Here is a 19,556-nt window from a genome sequence, read left to right on the forward strand (position 1 = left end):
CTGCTAACCATGCCAACACAGAGGAGGAAACCAGACTCATGAGAAGGTCAAGAATTAGCTATCAGAGCCAGCAGGGTTAACAAGAAGTATAAAATACAAAACCAAAAAACCCTGGGTCTCTTTTTTTTTTTTTAAAAAAAAAAAAACCAACCAAACCACAAACCCCAGCAACATTTACTTTTCAAAGTACACAACTGCAAACCTGTATCCAAACCTTGCCTTTCTGTCTGCACACTCTGCACCATCCATTCAATTTACAGTTGGTGGTCCCAATTCTCACCTCCCTGATATCATCATCTACAGAATTAATTTTCATAATTCCAGCAGAGGCACAGAAATGATAAAAATGGTACCTCTGACTCTCTAGTATGTCATGTTGATGGGGAAGAGCAACAGGGCAGTCAGAGACTATTCAGCACAGCACTACGTTTGGGTAAACAAGGAATAAAGTTCAAGGCTTGAAAGACTTGGAGCTGCACTATGAAACCAAACCAGCTGCCTTGCAGAGACAGCAGGAGAAGCTACTCTACAACTGTTTCTCTGCTGCATGATCCAGTTTTACACCACTCTGCTTCCAAAGACATTGGCATAGCGTGCACTGATCCACCCCTCAGAGTTCACCTGAGGGAACTCACAGTGAACTAAGTCACTTAAGCAGATAATGCCCCAGTAACGCAGGTCTAACACCTGTGTTAATGCTCCAGGGAGCCAACAGGCTACCAGAAAGCATGTCAAATCTGAACAAGACTCCCATGCCCCTTCTTCATGGTCCAGTATGCACAGCACATTATGAAGCAATCAGCCGTAGGGAGGTATTTGCTCTTCTCCCACAAGCACCCAAGTATTACTAAATTAAACATACCATGCAACTCCAAATTAAGCTTTTACAAGATTTGTGCCAGATTAATTCCGGGCATCTAGGTTCAGCTCTAGCATGATAACCATTCAATTCCTACTATACCCATTGGGGCCCAGAGCCACCTGCCACCTTCCAATGTAGGTCTACAACCACTTGATTTGCTGCTATCATGAGAGCACTGCTGTGGAGAAATGCACAGTACAAGGAGGTGAATGTGTCGCCAACCCCACAGGTCCTCAGTTTACAAAAGTACCCCAAGTTAAGATATTCCTACTGCACTAGGGCAGCACTGTGGAAAAAACAGCCTGTTTCCCCACAGAGGTAAACTAGAAACAGGTGTTACACACTGTTCCTGTCTGCAGCAGGTTGTCACGTGAAGGAAGGAATGCCAAGCATAACACCAAGATTGGTACAACCACATGTTTCAAGAAGTGATCCCATCCATATTATTTATCTGCCCAGGTCAGTGCTGAAGCACCATCCAAAAGAAGTATTTCATCACTTAATGCAGAAGACAACAGTGGCGGTTCTGGCAAGGACAGCATACCCGAATGAGGTCCATTTCCTGACTACTTTCCATAAATGTCCAAATTTTCGGGCTTATCTCCTCCCACATCCCTCCGAGGTCACGAAACACACCCAGCTCCTGGAATGTCCTGTTCACCTGTTGGTAAAGAGGAGAGGAAGGTTATTACCAAAGGCTGGCAGAGATCCACTGCAGGCTGACAGGGGGCACTGACCTGTCACGTGAAGTACTGAGTGTTGCTTATATTCAAGCAGCAACTCAGCTTCCACAAGGACCAGAGTAGGGAAAAATCTAGTACACTTGGAAGGAAAACAACTACGTGGAATGTGGATGATCTCTAAGGTCCCTTCCAGCCTAAGACATTCTATGATTGTATGCCTGTGGCTGAGCACTGACTTTAAAGGCTTGGTGGAGAATGACTCCATCTGCGAGATGAAGGGCACACAGAGGTGGCCGCTCTCCATGTTCTGGAAGAGCCTTGTTAAGTGAGCTTGGGAAATTAGAGAGTACGTTACATAAACCACAACTGGAAATGATTAGGGATCCAATGATCAGCCTGCAGTGCAGGAGATAAAGGACACTTGGGTTCTTATCAATGTCTTCCCCATTCCCACATCAGAGACGCAGAGCCTGTGGATAAACAAAAGGCACCACCAGGAAAGCTTCCAGTTAAGTCTAGAAAAAGAGTTCAGCCTGGTCTTTTCTCCTTGAGCCTTCAACAGCAAGTGCATGCAAGGTGAGAAACTAGGGAGGCTGTGCTTTGCATGCAATTCTTTTTAGGTTTGTGTTTGGGCCGAATTTAACCTAGAGCAGCTAAGCTGCACAGTCAGATGACAAACCTCATTCTACATATCAGAAGATAGGGCTAGAGTTACCTCAGTCATGACCTTCCTTATAGCTGGTGTGTCTGGAGTGTATAAGATCTTCCCAATCAGCAAGGGTTTCAAAGCCCTCCAGATAATCCTGGAAAGCGGGCTGGATTCCAGGTTCTTCATCAGCTCATTGCAGTAGGGTGCTGAGGAAGACAGGACAAGGATGACTGCTCAAGGAGCATGTTGACAACTGCAGAAAGCATGTGCCTCACTTGTGTGAGCTTCAAGGACAGTCAGAGCCAAAAGCACAGCATTTGTCAGACAACAAAAACCCTTCTGTACTGCAAAGCTGCACTAAAAGCCACTTTCAGTTCAAACCTCCACAGTCACCCGAGCAAACATGCAGCATCCAACATTAAGAGCCATAGTAGTAGTTATGCAGTACTCGCACAACCCTGCTGCATAGCATGAGCAAAGTATATCCAGAAAAAGCCAGATTTCCAAAGGCTGCACATGACTGTGGTCCTTCTCCCCCTGAAGGAAGTCCATTGCACCGCCTTTTGTGGACTCCATACAAAGCCCCTGCAAATCCTTTGCATGTTGAGATCCTCACTGTGCTTAAGGACACGTGTATGTCTTTCTCAAACTGTGGAAGATATAGGGTCTCTCAAGACTACCTGCTCTCATGTGCATAACAATGGCAACTATTAAGTAGACAGGACCTTGGGCCACTCCAGGGTTATACTTACTTGTGGAGTTATCATAGAAGTTAGTTACATCGTCTTCAGTGCTGTTTCCTCCAAACAGTGCTTTGTAATTGTTATCCTCATACCAGTTGAGGGATTTAATTTTGAGCCCTCCACCCTCAGGATGGCCACACACAATGCGTGACACAGCCTGGTAGATTTGTGTAGAAGAGTTGGAGGCATTCACATTGGTTAGGAACATCACCTCTTGCCTCATGTCGCTCCAGCTCTTCATGCTCAGCAACTGGAGGGAGAGGTAGTAGAAGAGAATGAAAGGAGGGATAGAAAAAGAATTAGCAGGAGAAGAGGATCATGCCACTTTCCTTTAAATCCTTCAAATTTCCCCCACATCTGGTTTCAAACAGATGAGAATCCCCTTGAACTCAACGTCAACAGTAAAGACTAGGGAAAGCACATTTCCCCCCATCACAGTGAGAGAATGTAGAGGGAAGTCTCTTCTGTGCGCATACAAGGAAAGCACACTTGACACGTTCTTTATTCTCAAGTTTTCCCCTGCAGCGCTGTGGGTGGTTTCTACCCTCCCTGCCCGCTCACGTGGAGTCCGCTTCTCCTCCAGGTTGCACAAATGCTCACATTCCAGTGGACCCTCCTCATACTGGGTGGGTTGGAGTGTACTGAGTCAGAAGAGGGAGTAAAGAACAACACAAAGTGAGTGTAGCTCATGGGGTCACAGGCTGGATGAGCTTCAGGCCCCAGCCAGAGTCAGCTGGCACAACTCCACCAAGGTTAGCAAGCCTTCACTGATTACACCAGGCAGCCAGTTTGACCTTCAAGATCAGTATCGCTTGTCCTTGCCTCAGCACCTCCCTGTCCCATTGTCAACAGCATTCCCAGAAAACCCTTGAAAATAAGCCCAGCTGCACCCTGGAATCTGATCAGCGTGACCACACAGCCAGCCACAGCAAGGAGCCTTCTCCTGCCCAGCCGGCCTGACACCAGGATTGAGGCGACAATACAAAACTGGCCAGGACGACTGGTATCTCCCAGACTGATTTGTCTGGCATAAACATCCACCTGCAACATGTCAAGAACAAAAGCACCAAGACCTCAGCCCGAGTCACTCACTGAACTAATGTTGCCATACACAGAAGCATGGCCAAGCTCACAAGAAGAGAAAAAGCAATGCACCTCCATGAGCACTGGTTTCACACTACGCTCGAGCACTGTTCTCACTCCCTGTTGCAAGAACGTCAGCAGAGATGCATCTATACAGACTGGAAGTCTGTCTCAGTAACCCCTGGGGTGATGACGATAAGTGGATGTTAGGAAATAAAAACAGCAAGGGGCAAGAATGTAGGGTAACTACACCAAGTAACTTTCCAGCTACCACTTATTTCCAGCTTGGGGAACTTCTGTTTCCCACCCCATGAATTTCTTCCCCCCTAATTATCTTGAATTTCCTCCATGGTAAACTGCCAGAATTTTGAACATTTAACATCCGTAAGCATTTAACATCCAACACATCACTGGAATCTCTTCTAACTTCTCCTTCACTTGGCTATGGTTAGCTCCATTTGGAGCCATGTTTTTAGCACTGGAGGAGACAGTAAACATTCAATCCCTATAACTTTTTTCTTAGGCCACTCAACGGTTCTGCGATTCTAGATCTCTCTCAGACCCCCACATCATCTCTTTTCCAAACTGACAAGCCCTAGTCTACTCCCTTGGCTCCTTGTATGAAAGCCATTACATTTCTGAATGTCCCGGTTGCCAGAAGGAGGGCTAAGATTTGTATTCCATATCAGACAGGAGGGCAATCCACGGTTTTACACAGTGTCACGGTAACATCTTACAGCTAGTTCTCTATCCCTTTTTAAATCTTTTTTAGTATTTGATCCAATTTCTTGACTCCTAGAGTTTTGCATCTGGGAAAGATTAATCCCATGTGTCAGTAGAGGTTGGAGACTGAACTGCTGGAGAGCAGCGCAGGGGAAAGGGACCTGGGGGTTCTGGTGGACAGCAGGATGCCCATGAGCCAGCAGTGTGTCCTTGTGGCCAAGAAGGCCAATGGCTTCCTGGGGTGTATCAGAAGGGGAGTAGCTAGCAGGTCGAGAGAGGTCCTCCTGCCCCTCTGCTCTGCCCTGGTGAGGCCACATCTGGAATATTGTGTCCAGTTCTGGGCCCTTCAGCTCAAGAGGGACAGGGAACTGCTTGAGAGAGTCCAGCTCAGAGCCACAGAGATGATAAAGGGAGTGGAACATCTCCCTGATGAGGAAAGGCTGAAGGAGCTGGGTCTCTTTAGCTTGGAGAAGAGGAGGCTGAGGGGTGACCTCACTAATGTTTATGTCAAGGGGGAGTGTCAGGAGGATGGTGCCAGGCTCTTTTCCGCAATGTCCAACGACAGGACAAGGGACAATGGGTACAAGCTGGAACATAGGAGGTTCCACAAAAATATTAGAAAAAGCTTTTTCACTGTGAGGGTGACAGAGCACTGGCACAGGCTACCCAGGGAATGTCTCCTTCCTTGCAGACATTCAAAACCTGCCTGGACGCGTTCCTGTGTGACCTACTGTAGGTGATCCTGCTCTGGCAGGGGTGCTGGACTAGATGATCTTTTGAGGTCCCTTCCAACCCCTGACATTCTGCGATTCTGTGATACCAGGTGACATTAACTTGGATGTTCTTGCTGTGTTGCCCAGAACAGCAACATACACTAATATGGGCAAGCAGAGCTGCTGAGACACCTATTTGTAACTGTTCATCAGCTGCATCTCAGAAATAACTTCAGATGCTGTGGCCCCAACTTCCCTGTTTCCAGAGTCAATAACAGAGTCAGTCAAAGACCATCTGCCAGTTTTGCCCTCTGTGCATTGGTTTTGTCACCTTTGGCTAAATAAGATGCAGATAACTGAAGTCTAGGACAGCTGATAAAGCCAGCCAGCAACAGTGCAGAAAGCAGCAGTGTGCTGGAACAATTTAATCTAAATTCACCCAGGGCAAGCAAAAACAGAGCTTCTGGCCTTACACTGGGAGGCAAACCTGACGCTTTGTGTTCATTCGTAGCACTGTGTGCGCTCTAGATGTGCCAACATCTGGGCAAAAATTCTAGTGCTAAACAGATACTACGTGTCACATACACAAGGAGCCTCTATTTTTAGCTGACTGAAAACACATGACACACTGATATGATGGAAGACAGCTGTGAGAACAGCTAAAGCCCGGGTTTCAGTACATGTGTCCAGAGCAACTGCTTCAACTGTGCCTTCATTTCCACGCTACTCACTGCTGCTTTTGTCTGCACCCTGGTGCCACTCTATCTGGCTCCACAGGTTCAGGATGACTGACAGCACATCAGCATCATGGTACATGCATGAAAACAAATGTCAGACAACAGCTTTTGTGGGCTAAATATGCTCATGTGGATTTTTGGATTTGATGATTCGTCACCCAAAAGGCCAGGGTTGCAGTTCGGGTGTGACGGTCTGAGTGTCCAATTTAAAGGGATTCCTTGGGGAGTTTTTGGTAGGTCAGGCAAAACAGCTTAATTTTCCTCAGCAAAGAGTCAACTGCTTTAGCTAAAGCACCATGAACTCCCTAACACAAGCAGTGGTGTACAAATAGGAAGTGCAGCTAATTTCCTTGAACGCACGAGGTGTTAACCGTCTTGCAGGACTGCATGAGGAAATATATCTTTACACATAATTTTACAACTGTCTGAGCAAGGAGCTTTGGCACCAGCAACTTTACAACTGAGATGCAGAGCTGCTCTGTTCACATCAATGGACGCAAGTACCTCACATGTGGAGGGTTTCTGAGCTCATTCTTCTCCCAGGCATCAGACCCGGCCCTTTAAGTGTTTCTAAATAGTTGCCCTTGCTCTTCATGTTTAATCTGCCCTTCTATGTTGATTTGAAGAGCCCAGGGTCACAGATCTAATCAATTCCCATATTCAGAGAAATATTTTGTTCAGACTATTCTCTAATTAAAATTCCTTGCTAGAAAGGCTCCTAGACATGGCACAAACAATAGTTCTCCAAGCTGCTGTCCCTCCTTCTCACACAAAAAATCAGCCTGCTAGACAATAAGAAGTAACTTTTGGTCAAGCCATCTGGACCAGCTCACACTGTACGCAGAAGAAAAAAGCTGCCTTTGTTTGCACAGTAATAGGGCAGAATAAAAGGTAGTCCTACCCAAAACAGCTGCCAAGCAAAAGTCACGTTACCCCGGGACCTTTTTGGCCACATCAGCAAACTGCGTATCACATGGTTTCAATTATTTTTATCCCAGACAAGAAAAAAAGGCAAGCTTAAGTGACGTAACGGGAAACAGCTGTAATCAAACTCTGAAAGGCAGCCTCCCTGCTAGCAGCAAGAGCTCTGCCATGGTCTCAGCTGAAGCTAATCCTGGAATCATCTTAATTTCACTGTAAGTGGGACCTGGCGGCAGGTTATGGGACTCAGAGAGAGATGCATGCCAGGAATTGTTGGCTGGCACAGCGCTGGCTCCCGGCAGCTGCCCCTCCGTGGGAGGGGAGTATACACTAACCTGAAGTGACCCACTCTTGTGTGTGCTCTCAGAGGTTACTGCCGTTCACGGCTCTCAGCTCTCTTGCTCTGATGCAAAGACTAGCAAAGGGGAGGCGGCAGCATTGTTTAGCTTAGATGGTTGTGACTTCTGCTTCAGGGAGAGAATGTTTTTGCCTAGTAGCAGAACTTCAAAGTCAGAGCCAACCAAAAAGCAACTAAGATAAGTTTCTGGCTCAAAAAAAAATAAATATCCCAACACCAACCCCCCCAAAAACTTCAGTTTTGGACCTAAGGTAAGTTTCTGGCTCAGAAAAACCTCACATCCAAAAAAACCCCAACCCCTAAAAAACTTCCGTTTTGGACTTCTTATTCATGCTAGGAACGCAGGGCTTTTTTCTTAATCCATTTCACCTGCAAAACCAAATACTTGTCATCTCTATAATGTCACTTTGCCTCTTCAATTCACTATTTATGTTTTTCCAGAGCCTTTCACAGCCAGTATTGCGATGCCGTTGCGCCAAGTGCCCCCCAAGGACCGACCGCAATCTCTGCCCCAAAAAGCTAGTTAGACAAGGAGCAAACAGTAGCGTAATTTAGACTAGAACAGCCACAAAGCATCTTCCACACGCCATACCCTCACCCCCTCAGAGACCAGTATATGCAACAGAGTAACAACTCTGATGGGTTGGTAACTGCGTGAAAAAAAGAGAAGGGAGGCAAACCTCCACATGCGAGTTTGCCAGGCACTGCTAGGCAGCAAAGATACTCCAAGCCCAACAGTTGTGCCACTTCTGAGAAGCCAAACTCCACAGAAAACATCTTAATTCCTGCAATCCAATCTTTAGCCACGCTTCTGACAAACTCCTACAGTGTTTGTAACTTGAAGTGCCAAGGGGCTGCAAAGGTGTGTGCTGCCTCTCCTGGCACAGGGAGAATGGCTGCACCATGGTGGGAAGTTTCCAAACAAGCCAGGGATTTGCCTTTGAGATGCATCAAGGAAGCTTGTGGTTCTTGTACTCAGCTGCAGGCTAAGACAGCAGCCACAGTAATGTGTTCTCCTAACATGAAGGTGCTCCTTACCTCTTCAACAAGCTTCCTAAGGCTCCCTCTCAAAGTTTCCACAGTTTCTGACAGATCCCGCAAGGAAGAATTGAAAGAAATTTGTCTCTGCAGAGAAAAAAAAAAAGGAACAAGAAGTCACAATAAGGCACAAAAAAAACCCCAAAACCCCTGCACTCTTGTTAACATTCCTGTAAAGAAGAGTAGTAAGGACTGTTTACACAGCAAACTGCTTGATGGGCTAAGATGGAGCTGGTTTTCTGTGCTGCTTGAGCTTAAAACACCCCAGGCTTCAGCACCCCACAGTGCAATGGGGACATCCCTTTCCCTTGTTCAAAGGTTAGCTATGCAGATGCCATAACCCAAACCATCCCAATAAAACTTGCAGTGCATGTGCATACACTTAGAGCACAAAGGACAGGTTGCATTCCAGGTCACAAAACAAGCACAGCTGGCAGGACAGCACGTTGACAGACCTGAAATCCTGCAAGCTAGTGCTAAGAAGATTACAAACTCCACACCAGGGAAGAAAAGGCCAGCTGGTAACACAAGTTTTCAGTGGAAGTCTGCAGATACCAGCTCAGAAAAAAGGAACTCATACTGCTGTGCACCACCTTTATCACTCAAGTCCTCCCGTAAGGCCTTGATGTTTTTTGGCTAAGCCCAGGGCATATTTTAAAACAACCAGATTTGATAAATAACTGGCATTCACCACTAACAAAAAAAGAAAGAATGGCAGGTATCCAGAAGTGGAAGGCACAGCTTTTAGGAAGCTATTTCCTCCAGCAGGGTGTCACGCTGAAGAGAACCCCTTGTTTCCAGTTGTTCTACATGTAACTGGTGGATTCACATTTTGGTTTGTGGAATTCTTTCTCCCCATCTGGTTTATCTTGCACAGAGAACATTTGGACCCAATTCTTACTTAAGGGCAATGAAGATTAAAATAATTCCTTAAGATTGCACATTAGCAGCTACATGTTGCAGCATGCGAAAGCATGCCAAACTTATAACATTGTGACATACTGAGCAAAAGCCGTGGCCCTTGATCTTAGCAAGCATGTTCTAGGCTAAAGCTTTTCATTTTCTTATCTTGCCTGGGGTAAGTTCTGGAAGCAAAGCCTGGAGGCTTTTACTTGTTCTAGTCAATTTGCTGAAAGGTTGTAAGACCTGGTCAGTGCCATCTAGTGTAAACAGGCAACATTCTACTGATCTGCTGAGGCATTTAAGGTCCAGCTAACTTTTCTGAGTGCACAGTTAGTGCCTGCTAGAGCCAGGTGGCAAATTCAGGAGGGTTCTCTCTAACCTCCACGGATTTCTAAACAGAGTCCTTCAGGTTCAGATAAACCTTATTAGAGCTAAATGAAAAGCAACTGGAACTCTTCACAGACCAAGACCTTCAAGACGTTATTTCAAGAAATATAGTCGGCAAATACCAAAGCTACATAGTTGCACTACCACACTGTAGCAACAAGACAAGCCAGAAAGTCCTAGGTTCATGCTTAACAGCAGATGTGGTTGTTCAGCTCCACATGCCTCATCAAGCTCTACACTGATTTGCGTTATTCACTGTATTCGGAAGTGATTCAGGGACAGGGTTGATGAGGAAGAGTATTCTGATGATACTAATTGGTTCAGAACAGTGAAAAGTCAAAAGCCAATTGCAAAGGATTACTGAACGCCTTCATGCTGACACACTGTTAAAAAGTGCCAGATGAAATTCAGTGCAGTGAAGTAAAGTACATAGAGAGAAGACAGTTCTACCTTAGGATACCCTTTGATGGCTCTGAACTAGCTACTGCCACTCAGAAGGAGAGATTGTAGAATTACAGTGGTAAGAGATCAACGTCAACATAAATCCTGGGTCTGAAGTACTATACGCAATTTTGAGTCCTTCATCTCTGAAGGAACACGAGTACCAAAAAAGGCCACAAGTATGATCCCAGATAAGAATGGCTTCTGAAGGAAGAATAACAGACCGCAGTTCTACGGGATCCATAATGACAAATCAAGGTAATGACAGAGATCTGTAGAATTACAAGTGGGATGGAGAACAGGGGATGACTGTTCACTGAAAATACCAGTTTAAAACAAACCAAAGAAGCTACCAAACTCACAACTCAGTCAAAACAAATGAATTCAGTAGATGCTAGACAATGCTGAAGGTACTAAAAGTTAATGTGTGTTTGAGAAAGGCTTGCAAGAATTCATTACAGGAAAAAAAGCTTACCAAGTGCTACTAAGCACCAAGATCCCAGCAGCAGCTGAATATCAGGTGGGTGGGGATCAGTGAAATGCTTCCTGGATAACCTGAATCAGACTGGTCAGCTGAATTACTTCCCCAGCAAACAAGGTATTTTGCCGGCTAAAAAGCCACCAGGGGCATAGGAGAATATGATTTGATCACAAGCAACTGAGAAAGTCTGAATTGCAAGCTGCTGAAGAACAAGACATCACATTGAAGAAATGCTACCACAGACTTGCCCCATGGCTGCACACTTTCATGTGTCTCCATCATGGGCTGGACTAGCACTCAGGAAACGCTGAGCTGAGCAGGCCTTCAGTCTGAGCCAGTATATGCAAGTCTTCAAAGGGCTTGAAAACTTAGCCTGACATGTCAGAACCCACCTATCCTTTCACATCCCACTCCCTTCACCTTTCTTCCCTAATAAATTCACAGTAATCCACGTTCATTTATCACTAGAACTTGCAAAGATGACATTGCTATGGAGGGAATTTTGCTTTCTTTATGAACACCCTTTTTGCACGCTAAAGCCCATGCGGGGAGATTGTCTCAAGTCTTATCTCCAGACACAATGATGAAAACGAGCCACAAGTGGCCAGTCTTCTTTGTATAGATGACCATGTCATAAATTTCCTTGGAAAAAAACCTCTTTGCAGTGGCATATTAAGTAAACTAGTTCATTACACTCACAAGAGCCTTCCAGATACAAGGAGATTCTAGTAAGATTGGTCCCACTGTGAGAGCATCTTTAGTTGGTGTCTGCACAACAGCAGGGGCAATGATGAATCACCTTTCAGCTAAATGCTACAAAAACATCACCTGTCCTTCCTAGGCACACTGTGGAAAGACAAAGTTCTAGCAGGTTTTAAAGCAGATGTACCCTGTACAATTACTGTTAGCAGCTAGCAAGTCATGCCCTAATCTAGACTGGTCTTTGGGGCAGCCAACATCATAACACTCTTGGGGTACAAACTGCACTGGGTGTATTCCGTGTGCTTGTATGTGCATGCTACAAGAATCAAAGCGAAGCCAAATACTTGAGATGACTAGGGTTGACTGCACAGTCAAGACAAGCCTTGAGTAAGTCCACCTGTCAGCTCCTGCTAGAAGGGATGGATATCTCTGTTTCCTTAACATGTGGGAGTGAGCATGTGTCTGAAGTGCTGGGAGCTCAAACTTCAGCCACTACCTGCATCACGGTAACACAGCTGCCTCCGCTTCATGAGACCATTCTGCCACATCAGCCTTGAAATAGTTTTTACAACTTTATACTGATCTTAACAGAAACTTAACACTGACCTTTCCAGAAAAATCACGCGCTTTAAGCTTCTGCTTTTGTTTCCTGGGAGTGGCAGTCCCAAAGTCCAGCTGCTTAAAAACATTATATCATCATACTTGACTGAACACACTCTCAGAAGAACAAGGAAAGCCACAAGTTCAGTTGTAGCATGTATTTACATTAAGAGACCTTTTCTAAAGCCATTTGCCAACTGCAGTGCATTTATTATTCAATGCTTAGTCCATGCTAACAAAATGCCACCTACATTATAAAGGGAGGAAAAACAACCTGATTTTGATGTGCTCACCCACACTCCTTCAAGGATCACTGTAGTACACAGGCCACAAAACATTTATGGCTTATTATAGACCCACACCACCGGAACTGAGTGTGCCAAAGCCCTGCAGAGACAAAAATCCCACAGAACCAACTGGAATTCTCTTCATCATTTAACCTTCTCCCAAATAATTTTCAAAACTGGGGAGATCTGCAGAGTGAAAATTCTCTTGCAGACAGGTATTTTTATGATACAAGACAGTCCCTACCCATCACAACATGAGTCCAGTAAGATACCTCTGACTTGCTGCCATTGCTCTTGCTAAGCAAGAATGCCCGTAACCTCTCTCAGACTGTGTAGTTCTTCCATGGGACAACCGCTAGCCTAATACAGGGAGAAAACTGAAAAGGAAATCTACGTGCATGTAAGAGACACTGTTGCACCGTTCTCAAACCAGCTTCTCCTGCCTCACAGTCTTAGTGACTACACACACACACTCACTCTGACCACTGGGTTCTCAATCTTGCACCATTCCCTTCATGTTTCAGCACACATGTCTGTGTGAGCATACAACGGGTCAGTCACTTTTAATCCTGATCAACTTTGTTAGGTAATTTATTGCATCATCTTTCAGGGGGAACAAGAAAAGGAACAAGGGGCAGGAACAAGCAGGTGGATGCTGGCCTGAGTCTTCTGGATTAAGATAACTCAAGAAACTATAGCCACTCTACTCTTGAGCAGCAAAAACTCATCTCTTACTATCCAAGCCCTTGCTATTGAATTTACACAGTCCTTGCATACAGTTACAAGTCCTTTTTCACCCCAATTATATTGACCATAATCATATGAAAATGCTGCCTGTGCATAGAACACAGAATGCTGCAACCAGTGGAGCCCAAGTCCCATTACCTAAGCCAAAAACCTGCCTCCGAGTTGCTTTGTATCTGCATTTGATTTGCCTCTTTACTTACTGAAATGCTGTGGTGTGAAGAAAATAAAGGCAATTAAGCAAAAAAATAAAATTTAAAAATATACCTCTGGGCAAATTGTTGGCATTGGTTTACAGGCTCTGTAGCAGATATAGTGCATGCTGTCTCCAGTATGTGTGTCCAAGATTTGACCCACAGTGCCTTTAATTATAAGCTATGTCAAAAGGCTCCTTTGTTCACAAACAGAATGTTCCCTCTTTGTTCAAAGATGTTACTGCAGGTCAAGGCACTTCTTAGCCTTTAACGACACTAAGTTTCAGACGTGTAGGTCCTGATCCTAGAGTTAATTTATTCATTTTGCCTGGCCACACTGAAGCCAGTTGGATTTTATTTCACTCACTGATGCATTACAGCAGCTTAAGGAGAGAGTAAGCTGTGACATTTTTCAGAGGAAAACTGTGGACCTTGAAAAGACAGGGTACAATACACAGCAAGTTTCGGACTGCTGGCTTCTGGACTCAAGCTTGTTTCCGTTAAAGCCAAGATCATAAGCCAGCTTCTCAGAAGTCTCCCAACATTGCATATAATGTCTTAATCTACTTTGCTGTTGCCAAGTGGCAGAAAGTGACTTATGACTGCTTTCTTTCACCAACAAACAATATAGATGTAAAAACACAGATATACTCAGCACCTCCTTCTGTCAGCTAAGTTGTAGAGACTGCCCTAGATGAGAAAGGCAAGACTGAGTCTCTAGAGGGCAATGGGGGGGGACAATTTTAGAGCTGTTACCTCATCTCTTAACACTTATGATTATCTTGCTCTTTCAGCAAGAAAGAAAAAATGCAGATGGAGGACACATGGAAAACAGAAGATGAACTGTGGAGAGAAGTAACTGACCACTATGTACTGTGCAGAAGAGTAATATGATTCTAGTGCTTGATTATGACCCTCTTTGACTGTGGACAAAGCCAAGCTAGTGGTACACAACTTTCAGTCCTGAAAGACATATAAAATTTGGAAACTCACAGAGTCAAAGCGTTTACTTTTTCCACAGTAGACAGAGTGTTTGTTTTAGTGGGTAACAGAGTGAGTTCTGTGGTCCCTTCTCTCTACTGTTATTTCCAGCACTAACTTCCTCAGACTTTTGTATTTTACCACATATTGCAGACCTATAACAAAATATCACTGAGGTTTCCTAGATGAAAAGGTAAGCCTGCTGCAGTCTTCAAACACCTCTTAAACAGTGTATTTTCCTGAACCTCAATGAATTCTTGCTCCAAAATCCATTCAGTTCATCCATCTTCGAAACAGGGCTTTACAACTTGACTCTTCTTTTTATTAACTAAAACTGCTCAAAGGTTGCAGTTTACCACTGGCTAGAAGCTTCTGCGCTCGGTGGTCTCATGGTAAGGGCAGAGGATGATGGTTTTAGCACTCACTACAGGCCAGTACAACATCTGGGCTCATTCCAGTCGAGACACAACATCCGACCAGGGAGAACCAAGAGCCTACTTAGTACGACACACCATAAATACTTTGCTCTTGACAAACTGAACAGCAGACCAGATACATTTACACTTCACAAGTAGCACACTGCAAAACGAAGGGTAAGAATGACCAGAAGAAGCAACATTGTTCATGCTCCAGTGATAAAGACTATCTTTCCTCATTCTTACTACCAAGGACCAGTTCACTCTGGAATTGCAGGGATGAATTCCTAGACCAAAAGCCCTAGAAAAATGTCACCGTGTCAATAATAGCCTCTCACAAGTGGGACCAGTGGACTCACCTGAAGGGGCTTCAAAGGATTCAGGTTTGCACGGAAGGCTTGTTCAGCTGCATGGAGTTTTTCCTTCGACAAGGTGCAAACAAAGACTTCTGAGTCCTTGGCTACTGTCTGATTTTGGACTGTAAGAAATTCAGACAGTGCTAAGCTATTGCAGAAATCCTGCAGTCGCATTCGGTAACCAGACACAATGACCTGGAAAAACGGAGAAAGCATGTAAGTCTCCCTTTGTGTCAGACTCAAAGCATCAAGTTGGTTATCACCTAGACAAAACTAACAGTTCATAACATCTCCAGATCGATGTGAAAGGACATTCTTCTCTACCGGTTGCACAGCCCTGACCCATGTGCAACTCAATTTCAAGAAAAACATGTTTCCCTGACGAGAACATGGAGAAGTCTTGGAGGGGACAGGTCTCACTACACTTCTCCACAGCCAGGCACAGAGCAGCAGCCATTTCCTCCAGCCAAGGGTACACACATTGCCTAATCCTCAATCTTCTGGGAACTGAGTCACAGAGGCAAAACAAAACTTGCAACCAAGTCTGGCAAATGTATGTGAAGGGCAAAAGACCTATGCCCCAAACCCCTTAAATATATCTCCCAGCCACATTTTCTCTGATGTTCTGGACCGGGATCACCCTCTGTCTTAGCTCTGAAGTGTCTCTTTAGTAACTGCTACAAGAAACACTTCACAGTGTTTTGGGGCTGCAACAAATAAGAGACAAGACCCTAGAGTGTTCTTTAACAGGCATATTTTACTTAAGGTGATGGCTTGCTTTTCAACAACATTTCCTAACCCACAGGCAACCACTTTATTAGTGAAATAAATTTATAAAATCCCTCTGAATTATCACCAGTCCCTGATGGTGTATTTCTTTTAATAAGGTCAGTTACAGAATTAAGGTTTGCTGAATAAGGAGGTACATGTCAAACAGGTGCATGCTTCATAAAGGTGATAAATAGAAGAAAAATATCAGTCTTCTGTTGGAAATATTTATTTTTTTTAACTTGAGGCAAGATAGAGGAAACCGTTTTATTGTAAATCCACAGGTAATCACAGCTTTACACTTCATTTCTTTTCTGTTCTTTTGTAATACCCAGTGTGGACTGCCCAACTTCCAGCAACAATTAAAGAGGATTGATCTACATCCCAGACACAGTTTCTAAGTCTGAAAATTTTCTTGTCTTTCAAAACCAAGAGGGCATCAACAATTCAGGGGGCAAAAGCTCACTATGCTCAGAAAACAAGCAGATGGAACTGACTATAGAAGAAAAAGATTTATAATGCACCCATCTGCCAAAACCAGGACATTTCTATGCTGCACACTCAGCTGAATAAATCAGATAGCTCTCACATCAAAACGGCTGGCCTTTTGAAGATGTCTGGGTGGGTTGTTTTTCTTGCCAGCACAGATATTACCACCATCATAGCCATGCTGAAAAGGGGATATTCATTCCTGTGGCACTGGAATGACACTCAGGAGACCTGGGGTAAGTCTAAAGTAGCTTCCCTGGTTGGATATGCAGAAAAACACCGTCTCCCAGTGCCTCAAAAGTGAACAGTCCTTCCGCCACCCCGCTGTCTGTCCACTCCTGTCACTCAGATTTTAAGCTCTTTTGGAGAAAAGCAGCTCTTTCCAAACACAGTGAAGTCCACGACACATAACGCTAGAACTAATGCTTTGTCTAGTCCCCCAGACCAAAACATTCAGCCACACCAAGCCAATTCTCTGCAACCGTTTCAAGCTATATGAAGCCATGGTGTCTTCAACATGCAAATATATTTCTAAATGCCAGGTCAAGCTCCCCAAGGCCTCTCAAAATGCCAGGCTTACATCTGAAAGCAGTCACAGCTGACTGTTTTGTGCCCACAGGTCACACCATTTTCTCCTGGAACTGTCACAGAATCAGAGGATCATTAAGTTTGGAAAAGACCTCTAAGATCATCAGATTCAACTGTAAACTCAACTCCACCATGATCACTAAACCATGTCCTGAAGTACCACGTCTACACATTTTTTTTAACACCTTCAGAGATGGCGACTCCACCACTTCTCTGGGCAGTCTGTTCACTCCTGGCAGAATCAGCACAAGAATTTCACAAAGAAGAATAAAGCTTAAAGCATCGAGGCAAGTACTAGCCAACCGATTATCTCCTCACCACGCTTCAGATATGTCACTTAGACAAAAGCTAAGCTCTTCTTTTCCTTCCACTGGCTTTGCCCTATGAAATCAATATAAAACTGCAGTGACACAACATGAGGTCAGAACTTGGGGTTTTGCTTCTTTAAAAAATCCTTCTGCCTTTTCATTAGCATAGGGAGAATGATTTTTGTTGCTCAAGTCTTCTGGTTATCTTTGCAGAACCATCTGTAACACGATTTTGTTTTAATCCAGCATGAATTTCAGGCAAGTTAGTTTAAAGTAAAACAAAACTTGCGGCCTAAAATGGGAAAGATTTTTTTTTGCAACTGTACCTTTTTTAGAAGAACACACTCTGAACTTGTAGGAGTAATTGTCAAACTGCACTAAAACAGATGGCATGACAGAATTCGCTGAAGAGTAAGGGAATGTGTGAGAAGGGGGACAGCATCTGTAACTACACAAAAACAAATTCTGAAAGGACTATTAATCAACTCCATTTCAAAGAAAAGATCTGATCTGGAGTTGGGAAGTAGAACGGATTTTCTCCTCATTTTGCACTGCCTTAAGAGAACCACGGGTCCTCCTTTGCAGTCTGAAACAACCAGTTATGACTTTTGTATTAGAAAGGACGCTGTCAGACTAAGTCTTCTAGTTTAGTAAAAAACATATTATGAGCTTGACAACAGCAGACAGCCAGCCAAAGATAGGAGCTCCAGCCCACTGTCACTGCTGCCTATGTTTATGAAGGCAATTACAGGAGCATTCAGGAATTTCATGTGAGATCAGGACTCTCTTGTCCTACATAACATACGAGTTTACTGTCCATCTTGCACAGCTGATTACAGCCCAAAAAGCAGATCTCCTTCTGCTGCACAGGAATCTGAGGCAAAGCAACACACAAAAGCTCAGCTCCAGTCCAACCAGAGAACAATCACCCACTTTTATTTCCAAAGTAAAACAGTTTAAACAGCACTAGCAACTTAATTAACATTTTTACGTTGGGTTAATAACAACAACAAAAAAAAAACAGGAAGGACAAAATCCAGTTTAAACTGAAGGGTACTAGGCTATTTTCTTATGCAGATAAGAACATCTGCATGAGTATAAGTATCCTTTTACAGCTAACAACCAAGTAAGACAGTACATTGATGTCAAAAGGGAAGAGAGAAGCAGGGATTATATTTTCATCTTTGTTTGTACAATCTGCACTGTGAATCTTGGCACTACGGTTAAAATAGATGGGGGTTAGTGGTTGAAAGTGCTCTTTACCTGTCGGAGGTTGACTTCTGCATTCAGCAGCTCTTCTATTGCAGATGATGGCATGGACACATTCTGACGAAGGAAGTCTGAAAATGTCTCATTGTCAATCAGGAAATCCCGAAGTTTCAAGTCTGCAAAGTGACAAAACAAGCAACATTCTGGTCAGAGTAAAGCCCAAAGGAAACTCGTGTGAAAGCTTGGAACAGGAAAAGCAAAGCTGACAAGTAGGGGAGAGGGAATTACATGAACTATAGCACAAAGAGAAAAGAGGAGCTGCTGGCAAAGTGCTCTGACACTTGGCAGCTTTCAGACATGCCAATCCATGATGGCTTGATCTCAAAAAAAAATAAAGAATGGTTAAAACCAACTCCCTTTAACATCATTACTTCAGCTCAATTTGCACATACATGCCTGGAAGCAGCAAGGGCACATCAAGCTGCTCCCCTGATTTGGGTTGAAACCTACTCCAGCAGCATCCTTGCACAGAGTCAGCTTCACTTAATCCCTCTGTTGTTACCGAACACTGAGCTGGTGCATGCACCACTGAGGGATTTACCAGCCCATATTTAACTATGTTAACAGTAGATATATTTTACCATAAATTTCAAAGTCTGACACATGCAGACACAGATGTGATGCAAAATCCACAAGCAGATCTACAAAGTAACCTTAACCACTTGGCAAAAGTTCAGCAGATACTTTTTAAGTAACATTTTCTTTCCAAAAGCTTCACCTTCTGAAGCCATTGGGGTTTCAGCTCTTGGCTTCAAAACAAATTTGTATCTTCATCACAGCAGAGGGGAACCATTTGCAAATTATAACCCACGCACACTATTAAAAGTTCATAAATCTAGAGTTTAAGCAACTGCCCCTCACACTGTTTTGGGCTGTCTTAGTTTTTAAAAGAGAGAGGACAGTTCTATCTTTACTATGCCTAAATAAGCAGTGATGAGGAAAGCAGCTGTGCTAGGAGTTGAGAGAGCAAGTCTCAGAGAATTTACTGGGGTGAAAACTTCCAGACTAAGCCAACCAGGCGTCACTGCTTTTTCCACTCTAGGAAGAGAAGATGCCACAGTCTCTGGCAAACAGTGGAAAACAAGGACCTCTAAAGGGAAAGCAATGCAAGGGAGCTCGAAGAGTTTGTACC

The 19,556-nt window shown here is 44.1% G+C and overlaps 1 protein-coding gene across 1 annotated transcript in view; it reads right to left on the reverse strand.

The window, feature by feature from the left end:
* ABCA1 (ATP-binding cassette, sub-family A (ABC1), member 1) overlaps nt 1-19,556 on the reverse strand; it is a 67,548-nt gene that overhangs the window by 18,450 nt on the left and 29,542 nt on the right. Inside the window, exons 5-10 of the mRNA XM_009875393.1 lie at nt 18,419-18,540; nt 15,006-15,197; nt 8,511-8,597; nt 2,947-3,187; nt 2,261-2,400; nt 1,407-1,523 (exon numbers count right to left, since the gene is read on the reverse strand). Coding sequence (XP_009873695.1) covers nt 1,407-1,523; nt 2,261-2,400; nt 2,947-3,187; nt 8,511-8,597; nt 15,006-15,197; nt 18,419-18,540 — 899 coding nt within the window. The remainder of the gene's footprint in view (nt 1-1,406; nt 1,524-2,260; nt 2,401-2,946; nt 3,188-8,510; nt 8,598-15,005; nt 15,198-18,418; nt 18,541-19,556) is intronic.

The sequence above is a fragment of the Apaloderma vittatum genome, unplaced genomic scaffold, assembly GCF_000703405.1.
Source record: "Apaloderma vittatum isolate BGI_N311 unplaced genomic scaffold, ASM70340v1 scaffold358, whole genome shotgun sequence".
Lineage (NCBI taxonomy): Eukaryota > Metazoa > Chordata > Aves > Trogoniformes > Trogonidae > Apaloderma > Apaloderma vittatum.